Source organism: Mytilus californianus, unplaced genomic scaffold (genome assembly GCF_021869535.1).
Source record: "Mytilus californianus isolate M0D057914Y unplaced genomic scaffold, xbMytCali1.0.p SCAF_2, whole genome shotgun sequence".
Taxonomy (NCBI): Eukaryota; Metazoa; Mollusca; class Bivalvia; order Mytilida; family Mytilidae; genus Mytilus; species Mytilus californianus.
The window spans coordinates 11,310,143-11,327,707 of NW_026262668.1; the positions used below are offsets into that span (position 1 = coordinate 11,310,143).

Consider the following 17,565-nt stretch of genomic DNA (forward strand, 5'->3'; position numbering starts at 1 on the left):
TCTCTGTTTTTCCCATTGTGTAATGATTACGACATATGGTCTAGATAGGCAATCGGGGTGGACATAAAACTGGTTTAATCCCAACCCATTTTGCACCCGCCTGTAATAAGACATTACCTTATTTCATGGTTTTCAAGTATGGATTTTACTCACATAATTCCAGGTATTTCAACCCATTGTGCACTTTCTGTTTGAAAATCGACATTCTTTAGAAACAACTACATAAGTATGGTCATTAATTACTAATAAAATATGCACACTAAACTGACACAAAACCATTTAATCATCAGACAACAAGCATGCAAGCATCTCTCCTGTATAGATTAACGCCTGAAAAGGAAAACAAATATTTTAGCAAGCAATTGTTTTATTTCATTGAAAAACATATGTCCATATTTTTTCCCTATCCACCATAAACGGTTTACTGCTGTTTCTATGATTTTAATTTTTTTTATTGAGAAGCTGAAACAAACTGTGTCAAGAAATTAATCAAACTTTTCAAACACAAGACAATACGTTTTACGGACGCCATCACCAGTTGGTTGACCGCTACGGAATATCTCTTTCACAGATTACGACAGATATAATCCAATAGTTGCAACCACAATCCCCCTCTTTTTTACAGAATGTGACCTACCGAATAAGACTTATCATTTGGTTGGTACTTACATATCAAAACAACGGGTGCCACATGTTGAACAGGATGTGCTTACCCTTCCGGAGCACCTGAGATCATACACGGGTGTTGGTGGGGTTTGTGTTGCTCAGTCTTCAATTTTTCTATGTTGTGTTTTGTATACTGTTGTTGATCTTTTGGTTTTTTCCAGTGGCGTTGTCATTTTTTTTCGACTTATGAGTTTGAATTTCCCTTTGGTATCTTTAGCCTCCATTTGATATTAAGATATACAAAGGATTGAGTTTTGGATTTGATTAAGTTATTACGAAGAGATAAGTCAATTCGATCAACCTATCTTCACTGTCAAGATAATTACAAAAGTTCCAGTCATTAAAAGGTTAATGTCTGGTAACAGCAATATGGTTTTTATACCAACTTTGATATCACCTTAATGAATATGTTTAAACCATTACGAACCAATTGCTATTAATATAAATAGACGTGTAGTGTAAGCCAATGATACAATAACTAGTAACAAAATTTTAGAAGATCAACATATTCAATACTAGATAATAATGAACATTGAATAATTACTTTAACCCTTGGGAGTAAACCAGATTTTTAGGACCTGAATCTTTGTCGTCAAAAAAATAAATTCTTAGTAAACGAAAAGGATAAAAAGAGAAAGTTTTTGAAACAAAGGGAAGTAATAGGTTAAAGTGGATTGATAACAGTAAAGTTAGAAATTTAATCAGAGCAAAATACGATTTATGTCGTAGCTTTTAAACATGTGTTTGTTTTAAGAAACGGTACTGAACAAATCAATTATTCCATAAGTTGTATTGAAAACTAATTATCATATCTTGCTTTGAATTAAAGGCTTGTATAATTCATATATTTTTGACCAGACGTTATATAGTCTTTTGATCTCATATTTTCTATTGATCTGTTTTGATCACAACTGATTACAAGTTAAAACACTGTCATTTTAATCCAGTAACAGAAAAGATAAATGTTCTATAAAACTGCATTTCTCAGTCTATTTTTTTTTGTGGTTTGGAATTTGTTTTAAGCGTCATCTTTGCAGACGTAAATCAATAAAGCTACTTCTCTCTTACTCACTTTTGTTTTGTTTATGTTTTTTAAAATTTTAAAATGAATATATAACCAATATAATTGTTTATTATCATGGACATTTATCCCTTTGATATATTTCGCCTCTCTTTTATGTACATGTATGAATACTTCGACATGTACAATTAAAACTCAGTAATTATTGACTGTACAAGAAACACATCCCATTTACCGGCCGTCTATACCGGCATTCATATACTAGTAAAGTCGTACATTTTTTTCCTGTTAACCTTTATAATTCATACAATTCTACTTATACTTACCCAAACGCTGTACCTATTGATCCTGCAAAAGATAAAATATTAGGGAAATATAACTACATTATTCAAAGAGTGGTATGTAAACTAGATATGCAAATATTTAAACTTTGCTTTGAACTGCGAATTGGAACAATCTAGATCACTGCAAAAATACCTTTTCATCGTTTGGAAATTATTTTAAGACTTCATCTTTGGTTAATTATCAAAATGGTGGGTTGTTGTATTTTTTTTGTTATATGATTTAATATTTTATTTTTTCTTGTTTGTACTGCTTTATAAAAATAAGGAAATGTGGTATAATTTCCAATGAGAGAACTATCTTCAAGAATCCAAATATCGTCGATGTTACCAACTATAGTTCACCGTACGACCTTCATTAATGGGAAAAACCTATACCAAAAAAACAGATATAAAAGACCACAACATGACAAAATGTGACACAATTCAAGCGTAAAAACCAACGGCTTGATTTATGACATAAAAGTAAAAGAAAAACAAATATGACAGACAACAACCAAATAATAAAAGTTATCCTTTTTATAACTTTTGATATAATACGTACCAAGGAGCTCATCGCACAAATCACAAGCCTTTGGACACGTCTGCAGGGCATAATCTTTGTGAAACTGGTCTGTCGCTTTACACACGATCGATTGAATAAATGGATCACTGCACTTTGTTTCACGATCTATGCATTGTAGTGGTGTTGTTGTACCTGCTTTTGTATTTAAAATATCCGTACATTATATCAATAAGAATTATAAACAAATAGTCCAAAAAATATTTCACTCAACAGAGCACATTTCATGTTGTTACAATGAAATATATTTTTAAACGTAACAGAATTATTCGGTAATAATGTTTTCAATCATTTTCTAATCTCCTGGCTTTCTTCTTGGCAATGCATTTACTGTTTCCGAAGCAATCGCTTTAATTCTTAGTATTTTTGAAAAAAGAAATTCGGCTTAATTCCGATACATGTTTTCATTTTTTTAAAATACCGCTACATTTTATACAGTTTGATTTAAATTTCATCAATTACATTGAATTTCTCAGAAATCCCGCCAAAAATTAAAGATTAACAATATGGACATAACAATTTTCATTGTTAAAAATTCGCCAAGGATAAAATTTATTCCTTGCATCGTCCTTCAATCTCAAAACAAAGCAAACTGAACCAAAACAATTATAAAAAAATATATACCTTTATAAGACGCATTTCATATGAAAAACCTGGCATGGTGCAAGGAAATAAATAGACTATTTGAAAGTAATATTGGCCTAGATAACAATAAATGAGTTAACCAAATTTGGAATCAGTGCCCATGAACTTGAAATAGAAAAGGAGAGACACAAAGGAATACCTCCAGACAAAAGATTTGTAAATTATGTAACAATGAAAGGTCCAGTTACATTTCAGATTAATTTTCTAAATTTTTAAATGACCAATCAAAATTTATATGGTTGATGTCAAATGAATATCCAATAGTTAATAATATAACGATAAAATTAAATCTGAAACTTTAGTGCAGAAAAGTCACTTTTTATGTCATTGTGACGTCATGAACCTGTCCAGATTGACATATTTTTACCTGAAATTTTAAAATTTTAAATCAGTAGTAGTTTATCGATGTTCAAATCTCGTAAATAGATTCGAATAAACTATAAAAAAAAGAGACTGGATGCGACGACAGGGTAAGTGTTTCCTGATATGCCTACCATTATCATCTTTGTCAAAAACCTTTTGCAGCAAAATATTTTTTCGTTTATAAAAGAAAGGGTACAAAATTTTGCTGTTTGGCAGTTTTGGTGGTTTTCACTAAATGTATGGATAAATAAGAAGATGTGGTATGAGTGCCAATGAGACAACTTTCCATCCAAGTCACAATGTATAAAAAGTTAACAATTATAGGTCAAAGTACGGGCTTCAAAACGGAGCCTTGGCTCACACCGAACAGCAAGTTTGAAATCCTCATGCTAATATGTAAAACAAAATTAATAATCAAAATACTGATTTCCGACAGACTAATGTCTTATGGAAAACTGGTTATTTGGTAGATTTAAAGTATTTTTTTATTTCAAAATTCAATTGCCATACCTTATTCTTATTTAAAAACATTATGATAAAAAATGAAACCTTAAGCAAATACTGTTTCATGCAACATACGTTTGCACATACCCAATTTTGTTGAAAATATAACAAAACATTCCGGATTTCCCAAAATAAAATCACCAAGTAAATAAATCGAAGGCCCTTGAAAAAATCTTTGATGAGTTTTGAAATATGTACATTGCCATAAAAAACAGTGAATTTCTTTCGGCTTGTGCTGATATTTAGAGCTTTCACAGCATCTACTCAAGCGGTTGAAGCTGTTGTTACATTTATGACAAACAAACTAATGATAATTTCAATCTTTCAAATCTAACATACAATTCATCCCCTGTTGGTATCCGTTCATAAAAAATATAGTCAGAGATTTAAGACTGTTTTTGTGACCAAATTATTAAATGAATATGATTGTTGTAATTTTTGTAACGCAATTAATTTGTTGAATAATGGGATGTTTACCTGTTGTCGTTGTTAAAGGTACTGGTGTTGTCGCTGAAATGAAATGTAAACTTAAAAAAAATAAAAATTTAAAAGTTGTAAAAACAATGATCCTTTCTATGGACGTTATAACGAAGATGTTCTTGTTTTACTTTTATAATTTCTTGATTTGCTGACTGAGATAGTATTGGTTTTATATATAATGATATATCATAAATTTGCACGTAGATTAAGGTGTATACAATGTTTATCTAAATGTATTGTTGGTTAAATATAGATTCTTACATTGGTACCAGTGGATTATCGGTTTTATCCAATCGAGATAGTTAAATTATCGAACTTTAAAGTCCAAGCCTCGACGAGGACTTTAAAATTGATAATTTAACTATCGAGATTGGATAAATCCGATAATCCACGAGTAATTATATAAGAATCTGTTTCTCTAATGATAATCAAATAAATTTTTTATTTTTGATAAACGAAAACCCTTCGAGTGCCTTCCACATTCCACAAAGTTTTCAATTTCATTAACATTAACTGTTAGCAGATTTTGATTCCTCCAGTGAGCTGATAAAGGTTATGACCCTTAAATTCATCCAATCATCTTCTGAGAACATCGATAACCACACGTTGATTAAATTTTTTATACAATGGGTCCGGAAAGGGTTGAATTGCCAAAGAATTAGAGAAATTGTTGTATTATGTTATTATCTACTTAACATTTATCCAACATATCATGTAACTATGAGCTGAGGGTTTATTCTTTGAAAATATAGAATGTTGCTGTTACTGTCATTTTCGTTTATTATGCTGACAATGTTTTAGCTGTTTTTATTTTTTCGATGATTTAACAGATTTCAAACGGATACACCAATACACCGATGAAATGTATCTCGCATTTATGTATGACAAAAAGTTTTATTTCTCACAAGTTTATTGCATAAAAAATGAAAATTCGAATAAAAAGTGCTATACAATCAGTGAAAGGAATTATAAAAACATTATTCGGTATTGGTAATTTATATATTGATTATAAAGGTACCAAGTGCAAGTCAGATTATATTTTCAGCAACTTACGGTTTCTTAACATTTCATGTCTTGAAATATCGAATCAGCAAAATATTTTTTTCCAGATGATGTGTTTTCCCCTCAATTTGATGTTTTGAGACAATTGCATTTCGTTTTCAAAAAAAGTACTTTGGACGACTATTGAGCTCTATGTCGATTTTATTTAAATGACGTCATTGCCAAATTTGTCATCACATCTATGCTTGTCCTTATATTTCTTTTAAAGTATTAACTGTGATTAATAATGATTGCGTATACTTTTTAGTGTTCTAAATGTTTTTCACTAATCCGGCATTTGTAACAGAAAAAATAAGAAAATTATTATGCATAATTTCATTTTGATATTTTGGGATGTATATATAGACGCAAATGCCTTATTAGCTCACCTAGCCCAAATGGGCCAAGTGAGCTTTTCTCATCACTTGGCGTCCATCGTCTGTCGTCCGTCGTCCGTTAACTTTTACAAAAATCTTCTCCTCGGAAACTACTGGGCCAAATTTAACCAAACTTGGCCACAATCATTACTGGGGTATATAGTTTTAAAAAATGTGTCCGATGACACTGCTAGCCAACAAACATGGCTGCCATGGCTAAAAATAGAACATAGGGGTAAAATGCAAGTTTTTTCTACTATTTTGAAAACCGTTATAAATAGAGAAAATCTGACAAAGGCAGAAATGTTCAAAATAATGAGCTCTACCAAATGTGCATTACTTCAAAACTGTCAGACGATTTCTTATAGGAGTAATGGCCCTTAAATGACAAATTTTACCTTTTTTTTCATTTTTGCCTATTATCTTGAAATCTATAATAGATAGAGAGAAACTTTAAATTGCAAAAATGATCAACAAGACAATTTCTACAAATAAGTTTGCATTGTCAAAATTGTCAGTCGACGCCTTATTAGAGTTATTGCCCTTTGATGAAGATTTTTACCAATTTTTTCCGTTTTTGCCTTATATCTTAAAACATATAATTGATAAATAGAAACTTAAATAAGCAAAAATGATCAGCAAGTCATGAACTACAATTAAGACCAATAGAGGAAATCGTCCAACGACTCCTTATTGGAGTTATTGCCCATTAATGACGATTTTCACCAATTTTTTTTTGCATTTTGCTTTATATGAAAAAAATTATAATAGATAAATATATACTTAAATCACAAAAATGATCAACAAGTCAAGATCTACTAACAAGTTAAATTTTGCTGATATAGTTAGTAGACTGTCACTCTTTATAGGAGTGATTGCCCTTAAATGAGGATTTTTTTTTACCCTCTTTTGTGTTTTGAGCAAAAACTAAAGAAGATAAGAGAGAAACTAAACAAACTAAATGATCACCAATTCAAAATCAACAAAACAGAGATTTTTTTTCATGAATTCGCTTCTCGTCTATAATGTTGGAGAGTGTCCTTTGTTGAATATTGACATAGACCAAGGTGAGCGACACAGGCTCTTTAGAGCCTCTAGTTTTTAATTTCTTAAAGGAATTTTGCATGTTCTAAAGATTAAAAACCTGATGATTAAAATTACATAATATGTGTGTGAGCACTATAACATTAAACAAGGGATTATTTCATTTTTGAAAAAGATCGACTTTGACGACGGCCATTTGTATTTGTCCTCACTTTTATTTCATGTGGTCAATCATGATTCAAAGCTTTGTTTTCAACTTTTTTTGTTATTTTAATGACTTTTCCCGTTCAATGTTGGGCTGTGCATGTCCTCTCTAATTTCCCTTATGTAATACACTATTTGGTATCAATGTGATGAGACACAATACTGAACCAGGGGGGCCTGAATCCATGAATAAAATTAGTCTAATAGAAATAAAATAAGATTAATAGCGCCGTCCATTTATCCTTTGTTAGATAAAAAAAAATATATAAATGTTGTTAACTACTTCGTTATTTATCAATGTAAAATAAAGAATCGGATTTTAGGGGTGAAAGCTCCCCTTAGTACCATATGTTACGCTCTAAGTAGTCACAGAAGCAATATACATATAAGTACAAAAAAAGATATTGAAATACTTACTTTTAGCTTGTAAACTAGCTGAAAATAAAAACTTTTATTGTTGTATTTTTAATTCTTTGTTTGTCCATTTCATTTCATGTGTTGGTGATATGATTTTAACTGTCTACCCAAAACATTTATATCCTATTCGTCTCAAATTTAGCTCAACAATGTTAGATCTACAAATTTGCGCTAGCAAATATGTGTTCTTCCCTCTGTGGGATTCAAATCCTTGATTCTGTGACATCGTGGCAACAGCTAGCGCCTGCACTATGTCCAGCGCCCTAGACCACTCGGCCAACTATGCTATATAAAAATATAGCTTTTGTTAGTCGAGTAATGCCTTTCCTAGTCGGCTTTATCTAGGGTAATAACACAGTACATGATGTATAGTTGCAAGTTGATCCATGTACCTTTTAGATCAGCTATGTTTTGCCTGTCGTAAAGAATGATAATGTTACTTATCATGCCGCCACATCAAATATTAATTTAATTATATACGTCTTAACATGTGACAACTTCATGACATACATTTTCCATCGGATAACACCGGATAGCACGTTGTCAAACAGGGATAACACAATAATATACATATCAATCGTGTAAAATTTAGCCCAACAATGTTAGATCAACAAACTTGCATTAGCCACGTTTTGTTCCACCCTCAGCGGGATTCGAACCCTTGCTTCTGTGACATCATGGCAACACCGCTCACTGTGACAAGCGCCATAGACCATTCGACCAACTAGGTTATATAAAAATATATAGCTTTCGTTAATCGAGTAAAGACTTTCCTCGTCGGCTTTATCTAGGGTTGTAACACTGTACATGATGTACAGTGCCAAGCTGATGGTGTACCTTTCCGTTCAGCTATGTTTTATCTGTCGTAAAGGATACTAATGTTGTGTCTGTCGTAAAGGATGATAAGGTTTTGTCTGTCGTAAAGGATGATAATGTTTTGTCTGTCGTAAAGGATGATAATGTTCTGTCTGTCGTAAAGGATGATAAGGTTTTGTCTGTCGTAAAGAATGATAAGGTTTTGTCTGTCGTAAAGGATGATAAGGTTCTGTCTGTCGTGAAGGATGATAATGTTTTGTTTGTCATTAAGGATGATAAGGTTCTGTTTGTCGTAAAGGATGATAAGGATTTGTCTGTCGTAAAGGATGATAAGGTTTTGTCTGTCGTAAAGGATGATAATGTTCTGTCTGTCGTGAAGGAGGATAACGTTTTGTTTGTCGTAAAGAATGATAATGTTCTGTCTGTCGTAAAGGATGATAAGGTTTTGTCTGTCATTAAGGATGATAAGGTTCTGTCTGTCGTAAAGGATGATAATGTTTTGTCTGTCGTAAAGGATGATAATGTTCTGTCTGTCGTAAAGGATGATAAGGTTTTGTCTGTCATTAAGGATGATAATGTTTTGTCTGTCATTAAGGATGATAAGGTTCTGTCTGTCGTTAAGGATGATAATGTTCTGTCTGTCGTAAAGGATGATAAGGTTTTGTCTGTCTTAAAGGATTTTGTTAGACTAAATTTGAGACGAATTATAAATACACAATATATTATGTGTTATTCCGGCTGTATAACCACGTGCAGTAGTATCGACCCAGTGCTGGTAAAGAATACCATGCAGTTTAAAGTAATTAAAATATAAAATATGCGTCCGGTTAAAAAAGTCTGTCGACCAAAATGAAGCAGAAAAAATTGGACTGTCATTGAAAAGCAGATATGTTCGATAGGAGTAGACATTTTACTTTGCTAACGATTAACTACGGACCTCTCAAAGAGTTGCTTCAAGAATTCTGGAGTGTGGCACCTCAAAATCTTTAAAAAGACTTGAAAGTAAAATCTAATAAACAATTAATTGTTACATAGGCTTGTTAATGGTAAAAATAATTTTATACCTAAGTACTTACCGTAATATTCAGCACAACGATTACAGGTCTTTGGACATGTAGCAATGGCATAGTCTAAATTTGTCGGGTCTAAGTTTGAACACAGGAAACCGGTAAAGATGTGATCATTACATTTGATGTTTTGGTCAGTGCATGTAAGCTGTGCTGTGGTTACTGAAGTATGAACAAAAATACTAAGTTTTTAATATCATATACCTATTCAGAATTAAGCAGATGGAGTATAATAAGACAGCATCCTACAAAGACCAAATGATAATGATGTAAACAACTATCTCTTTAATTCTTTGTTTGGTAATATAAAGACACGACAATTACATTATATTCAATTACCATTGGTTATAAAATTGAGAAGGAAAATGGGGAATATGTCAAAGAGACAACAACCAGACCAAAGAGCAGACAACAGCCGAATACCACCAATGGGTTGTACTCTTTACTTTCTGTTTTTCAAACACTATTTGAATTAATTATTTATTATTTAAATTAGTATTTGGACAATAATTTCCGAGATACATGGTAACGCTCATTAATATTGTGCACATCTTCTAGTAAATATTTAACCACATTCAATTGTTATTGTTTCATAGCGCATGGAATTAATTTTTCTAATTATTTGTTTTGGTCGTTGTGTATTTTAACGATCCATTTATTGATACATCGGGACAAAATTAAGTTTCTTTAGTTAAAAGAAGTTATTTTGAATGGTATACTTTCTGTAAATTATGTCAATATTTAATATTCAAATACCTTGAGTATTTGTCAATTGTGTTGAAACAGGGGTTGGTGAAGTTGTAGTAGTCGGTGAAGTTGTTGTGGTAGGTGAAGTAGTTGTAGTCGGCTTTGTTGTTGTGGTTGGTGTAGTTGGTGTGGTTAGTGAAGTTGTAGTGGTTGGAGTTGTTGTCGTCGTAGGAGTAGTTGTGGTTGGAGTAGTTGTTGTCGTAGGAGTAGTTGTTGTTGGTGAAGTTGTTGTGGTTGGAGTAGTTGTTGTGGTTGGAGTAGTTGTTGTCGTAGAAGTAGTTGTTGTTGTTGGTGAAGTTGTTGATGTCGTTGTAGTTGTTGTAGTCGGTGTAGTTGTTGTGGTTGGTAAGGTTGTTGTAGTCGGTGAACTTGTCGTGGTTGGTGTAGTGGTTGTGGTTGCTGAAGTTGCTGTAGTCGGTGTACTTGTGGTTGGTGACTTTGTTGTAGTCGCAGTAGGTATAGCTGTTGTAGTCGGCGTAGTTAACATTTCTAAAAATTCAATTTCATTTTAAACATTCATAGCAGGTATCTGATGTTTTCATTTTTATTGTTAACATTTTTATATTCAAAATAATATGTTGATATATACTATGAAGAAAGTTTACCGATGTAATGTCATATACCCTAAATCCAGTCGCAAATATTATAGTGGAATAGAATGAACTCCAAAGCCATTACTGTGCGGAAAAAAAACAGGGAATTTTGGGCTACAATTTCCGATTCAAGTTATTCTGCTAAACAGTCATATAGGAATCGATTACATTTCCTAAACATTTTCTTTGTGTTTTAATAAAGTTCATTATTTTGGTTGACATAAAAGTTGGAATCATACTTGTTAACACTTTATAATAAGCAGTACTGGTTGTTTGTTAATTTTATAATCATGTGTATACCGGTTCCAAATCTGATGAACAAAAGTTCCAAATATCTTCACTCAATACCAAAAACAAGGATATGGGTATCCATCCATGACACAAAATAAGTTCATGCACTATGTTTATTTTTACCTTTAGTTGTAATAACGGTGACAGCTTGTGGGGCCATAGTAGTTAGCTGCGCTGCAAAACAAGTAAGAAAAACATTAAATTATGTATGTACTGTTTTATATTCAAATGCATATGTACGAAACCCTGCTTAATTTTCTGTGATCTTTTTTTTTTCTCAAAGAAACCTCAACAAAGGTATGTATTCAGCATAACAAAAAAATATGAAAACAAATTCTTAGTTCAGATTTATCATATAAACGTATGATATATCAATTTTAGTGCGCACGACTTGTGTTTCTATAGCAACTTTCATCAAGTAAACCCGAGTAACAAAACCAAAATGACCTACAAAGAAATGCCCAAACCGTCAAGGTTAACAATGTCTGAGAAAGTTGCAACCTTGATCTAGTACAGTTACATAATTTATAAACTGAAAATTAACAGTCAAAATGTATCTTTGAAATCATGACAGAACGGTAGCAATGCACATGTAAAATACAGATTTCAGTGATATATAACTATTTTAAGATTGTCCAATCTAAACATTTCGTATTCTCTTTGCATTTTCTCTTTCGTAGTGTTAAAAATTGTTATCATGCTTGACTTATACATATAATATTTGTAAATAATTTCATTTTATAGATATTTCATAAGGATTACACTATTTTGACAAACAACAAGCATGTTTGGCAATGTAATGCAACGCAATATCCATAACTGCAAGTGCTCTCAGTGACAACGTTACGAAAATGGGTAGGGTATATTTGAGAGAAAAGAAAAAATCACCAAGAAGCTTGAGACCTTCGTTAAATAAAGAATTTTATTATTATTATTATGAAGTAACTTACACTTTTCTGCATTTTTTAACATTGAAATCAAATCACACGAATTAAAACATCCTTTTGTTGTTTTATGAGGTTGTAAAAAAAAACGTAGACCATGAGCATATTTTTAGAACGAAGTGCTTCCGCGCTATATATTAAATGTGCTTCGGTCAACGATCCCCCCCCCCCCCCCCCAAAAAAAAAAAACCCCTACAAAATGAACCATTCAATTCTCAATTAATGTTCTTTTTTACCTACCAAAATATTCATCACAAAGATTACATGTTTTCGGACATGTAGAAACGGCAAGTGATATACTTGACGGATCTTTTGATCCACATAAAATTTGTTGGTAGATACTGTTGTTACATCTCGCATCAAAGTCCATACATACTGGCTGTGTAGATTTTTCTTAAAATACAAAATAAAACTCAAGAAACATGTTTTTCCAATTGATTGTGTTGCTTTGATGCAGTACATAGATGCTGATAGCATTGTTAAATCAACAGATGTCCCCGCTAAATAGTAGTTCTCATGTACAATTAAAAATAATACACAAAGAGCACAAGCATCGTCTATAAAATATTTAACAGGCAAAATACATGGAAAAATACACAGCCTTGACTTATCCTACCATCAGGGAGGTATATATTAGTAATTTATATGCCGGTTCTGCTTGAATTTGGCTACATAAAAACAGAAAGATACCAATGAGAAAATCTGCCATCTCTAGTGTCGCTAAGTTTAGCGCGAAACCGATTGTTGTTTACTAGATGTAAGTCAAGATTTAAAAGTGTATTTGTAATATCCATTTTTTTAAATTTTGGATAGATTAGATTAATACAGTCAATAAACTTGGATTTATTCACTGAGAAAACATCATCTATTTAGCGGAATGTAAACCTTCAAAATCTCCAGCGACTCATTTCACAAAAAATCTTACGAGAAAAACATCTCGTAAGTCATGAATATTTCAGTATAATTTACGATCAATTTTTATCGTAAGACTTTTTGTGAAAAGAAATCCAGAAGCTCCTACATAATGTCTGCCTATTACGAAAAAATGAATAAGTCGGTAAGGAGAAGAACACTTCTTTCACTTAACGTAAAAGCTCTTATCATATGTATGCTCATGAACTTATAACTTATTATGCTGAAATGATAGGTATGATGATATTTCGAAAGAAAAAAAATTGAAAGTATGATCTAATTTTTTATTCATTTTGATATTACAATAAATTTTGAAAAAAAAAACTAAGGAAAATGGTCTATCTATTAAAAATTTAAATAAAAGACACCTGTAAACTTCTTTAAGTATGTGTTAACTTCTTGCATGTTACCTGAAAAAGTTGTTGTTAATGTAGTTGTTGGAATGGTCGTCCCGATAGTGGTGGTCAGGGAATCTACAAAATCAAAGCACAAATTATATTTGAGACCATTCAAAATCCTACTGATTGAAACATTCTGCTATACATCTAAATGTTATTGCAAAGAGTAAAATTAAGGCAATCGAATCTATACATTCGCATTTATTGGATTTTTTTAAAATACTGAACCTAAAAATGAGTCTGAGTATGTCGATTAACACTTACATAGCCTTTGCATACAGCCTGGATCTTCACAGAAACATTTACCGCTAGTAGGAAAATAAAATCCACATTTAGAATCAACTGCATGCCCTTGCTAAAACGATAAGTGAAAATGATGATTGTCTACTATCTATTTTATTTTTAATCTTCATTGATACATCATTAATATTTCACTAATAAAGTTTTGAAATACAACTCATTGTCGGCTGATCACTTGTAGAAACCTTCAAGTTAAATTTGCGTATCAGATTACCAATACATTTATTTCTCCTATCACGTGACAACTACTTCTATTAATTTTTACAGGGCTATGTGGCCTTTTTTCCGCAATTATTTTCATTAGTATTTAATAACAATTGCTGTACGTTTCTGCAAAATTTGCCTCTGTAAACCAGGTTAATGTTGTCTTGTACATATAATGAAAAATAATAAGTACCTTTCTATCAAAAATTTAGCTGTTCATGATTAAGAAACGGTATATTTATAGTACGAAAAAAAGATTATAAGATGTTAGAAACCATTCTGAAAAACATTTAAACGACAAAACAACTTCATTCTCCACAAATTGCAGTAGACATTGTGATACACAAATGCTTAATGTAAAGGTGGCCTGTAGTTTACATCCTTGTTGCAAAGGACACTAACGACAGAGCCAAGTAACTGTAATAAGTCACACTGGCCTTTTGAACAATCCGCGTTAAACGACATAGCCCTGTAAAAAAGGAAACAGTTCGTTTTAACTTTATATATAGTACTTACACGATGAGGTTCTTCACAGCTACTGTTTGCTATATATGCATCTTTAAACTCTAGTTTGCAAACCTAAAACATACCAAGATTTGCTATAATTCATTTCATAAAAGACTACAGAGAAAGAAAAATGCACACTCAAGCACAGACCTATGTTAACTCCGGGTACGGAATGATCCAGGTTTATATTGAAATGGTCTAAACAGAAGAAGTTTCAAAATACCAGTGTTTGAATAATTCGAAAATACCTAACGTCAAAATTTGAAGTTATTTTCCTATTTTTATAAGAATTAATTGGTTTGTATCGATCTGATGAGTTAAGCCCTTTTTAACTGATTTTTTATAATTTGTTCTTATGTTGTACTGTTACACCACTGTCCCAGGTTAGGGGAGAGTTGGCGCCAACACACTAGTTTAACACCGCCACATTCTGTATGTTCCTGTCCCAAGTCAGGAGACTGTAATTCATATGTTGTCGTTTGTTGCTGTATATCATATTTGTTTTTCGTTCATCATTTTGTACATTAATCAGGCCGTTAGTTTTCTCGTTTGGATTGTTTTACATTTGTCATTTTGGTGCCTTTTATAGATGACTATGCGGTATGGGTTTTGCTAATTGTTGAAGGCCATACGGTGACGTATAGTTGTTAATTTCTATGTCATTTGGTCTCTTGTGGAGAGTTGTCTAATTGGCAATCATACCACATCTTCTTATTTTTATATTGAACCTTATATCTCAGAAACAGCAGGACAATACTCTAGCAGACCCTTACGCTTTTCTGTGTGAATTCAATGGAAATTATAATTTAAATTTATATTACAATTTTTATCTGCTTTCTAACTGCTATTACAAATCTAAGTAAAAGGAGCAAACAGGAAATCATGAATTTAAACTGAAGCACTTACTAAGAATAACATTTCAAAAATCGTGACCACAACAATGCATGTTTAATCATCTTTGATCATGAAAAAGATGGAACCGACACCAAATTATCTGCATGTATCTTGGAATGATAGTAATAATAAATTATAAGCATTTTACCTCTGCCCCACGACATAATTCTGTAAAACAATTGAATGCTGTGGCAGTTGGCACTGAAATATAAGTATAGAGTAATATTGTTATAGAATACTTTAACCTACACAATAATTTGATAAATAGTATTTTATACCTAGCTTTTAACAATAATATCCTTCATAAGGCTAGCAAATTTGGGTTGATACACGTATTGATAAAGATTGCTGTTATAGAGTCACAACTGTGCATTCTTAAAAACAATGTCCAAATGAAATATTGGTCAAATACAGGTAAATGATTTGCCATTTTTCGAATTCTCAAATAGCTAGCAAAAGTGTTGTCTTTAAAATAAAGACAACATCCGCATTTCGATTCTCAACAACTTTATGACCTTTGATCATATTAAATTGCCCGTAATTTGACCGTTGAAGTCTGACAGTTCTAACTAGAGGCTCCAAAGAGCATGTGTCAAAACCTGAAACTATGTGCAACTTCAACAATGGATGGCCACACAAACATTACGACTATAATTTGGTTCATGACAAAAATTCTCTTTGTTGTTGATCATTTTTGTTGTTTACAGTTTTCTCTTCTATAGTTTTAGCCAAAACATAAAATAAAATGGAAAACAAAAATCTTACTTAAGGGCAATAACTGCTGTAAGGAATGGACTGATAATTTCAGCTATGCGACTTATTTGTAAATCTCGTCTTGCTGATCATTTTTACGGTTTGAAATTTCATTTTTGATTCTATAATTTTTCCCCAAAACACAAAACATGGATAAACATCCTCATTAAGGCTAATAACTGTTATACATATATATTGATTTGACTGAAGATTTCTACTTTGTTGACTTATAAGTAGATCTTCAATTGCTGATAACTTTTGCTATTTAGTGTTTTTCTCTATATATCGCAATCCTAAATATCATAGGCGAAGAGGTTAAAAAAAATTGTAAAAATCCTTAAAAGGAAATAAACCCTATAGTAGTCGACTAACAATTCCGGTCATGGAGCTGTTTTTATTCATCTTATCTGGCTGATCAGTTTTGTCATTTAACTATTTGTTATAGTTTTCAAGATAATATAAAAAAAAACAAAAAACAAAAAGATAAAAATTGTCATTTAAGGGCAATAACTTCTTTAAGGAGCTGACTGACAATTTTGAGCAGTAAGCTTATTTGTAGATCTTGTCTGACTGATCATAGTTGCTCTAAAAAGTTTCTCCCTATTTATTATAGTTTTTAAGATAAAAAGCCAAAACACCAACAAATTGGTTATCATTGTCATTTAAGGGCAGTAGGTTTGATGAATTTATTTATGGAGTCGTCTGACGATTTTGGCGTATTTTATTTCAAGTTATGTATATATTTTATACCAAGAAATATTAATTTATCGTTTCTAAATCAAAGTTTTAAACTGCAAATACACACATTTTCAGCATTGGTAAAAATGACCATTTTACTGCCATCATTTTGTTTATCTAAATGTTGATATCTTAAATCCGAGATTTTCCATCTGTAAATTGGTCTATTTTATGTAGCCTTTATCTTTTTCCGTTGGTCTTAATATTGTACTGCTATCAAACCCGACAAAAAACACATCATGAGTTCGTTATAAAACCTATGACATGTGTACTGTATAATTTGTATTCAAAATAGAAATTTGCCCCTAGTAATTAATCTTTTCTCTATTTTTATTACGCTAGTTAGCAAACATACATTTTTAAATAGTACCATTGTTTAAAGATACATTTAATCTCATTATATATATTTAACACTTTCACCTACTGTAAATCACGAAAGATTCAACAAGACAGGAATATGGCAGTTGTTATCAAATAGTCCGTTTCTATGTATGTTGGCGTTTGTTTTTGTTGAAGTTCAGTGTTTCTGTTGTTCCTTTATTTTCCTCTTATAGTTGATGTGTTTCCCTCGGTTTTAGTTTGTAACCCGGATTTGTTTTCTTTGAATAGATTTATGACTTTTGAACAGCGGTATACTACTGTTGCCTTTATTTACCATAGTTTAGCGGTTACCAAAATCAAAACTATACCAACTTCTTGATACGAATTAAGTAAATACATATTGAGAAGAATTACC

General features: G+C 31.6%; 1 protein-coding gene and 1 long non-coding RNA gene across 2 annotated transcripts; both read right to left on the reverse strand.

The window, feature by feature from the left end:
- Positions 1 to 260: 260 nt before the first annotated feature.
- LOC127729247 (uncharacterized) lies at positions 261 to 7,704 on the reverse strand. Its single transcript, XR_007994552.1, has 5 exons — positions 7,666 to 7,704; positions 4,580 to 4,612; positions 2,573 to 2,728; positions 2,014 to 2,035; positions 261 to 330 (listed from the first exon to the last, which is right to left on the reverse strand). It is a non-coding gene; the product is annotated as an uncharacterized LOC127729247 (long non-coding RNA).
- Positions 7,705 to 8,514: 810 nt separating this feature from the next.
- LOC127728882 (hepatitis A virus cellular receptor 1-like) lies at positions 8,515 to 15,540 on the reverse strand. The gene is made up of 9 exons (XM_052236470.1): positions 15,487 to 15,540; positions 14,454 to 14,516; positions 13,698 to 13,788; positions 13,446 to 13,508; positions 12,364 to 12,516; positions 11,303 to 11,353; positions 10,305 to 10,784; positions 9,558 to 9,710; positions 8,515 to 8,525 (listed from the first exon to the last, which is right to left on the reverse strand). The coding sequence occupies exons 3-9, from the start codon at positions 13,708 to 13,710 to the stop codon at positions 8,515 to 8,517; spliced, it is 924 nt and encodes a 307-aa protein (XP_052092430.1). The 5' UTR covers positions 13,711 to 13,788; positions 14,454 to 14,516; positions 15,487 to 15,540.
- Between the last annotated feature and the right edge of the window lie 2,025 nt (positions 15,541 to 17,565).

What these genes read in the sequence shown, in the direction of transcription:
- LOC127728882 (XM_052236470.1), bottom strand. An exon ending in ATTAACAACAACTTTTTCAG is followed by an intron (nt 12,517 to 13,445) that starts GTAACATGCAAG and finishes TTGTATTTTAAG; the next exon opens with AAAAATCTACACAGCCAGTA. An exon ending in ACAATTGACAAATACTCAAG is followed by an intron (nt 9,711 to 10,304) that starts GTATTTGAATAT and finishes TTCATACTTCAG; the next exon opens with TAACCACAGCACAGCTTACA.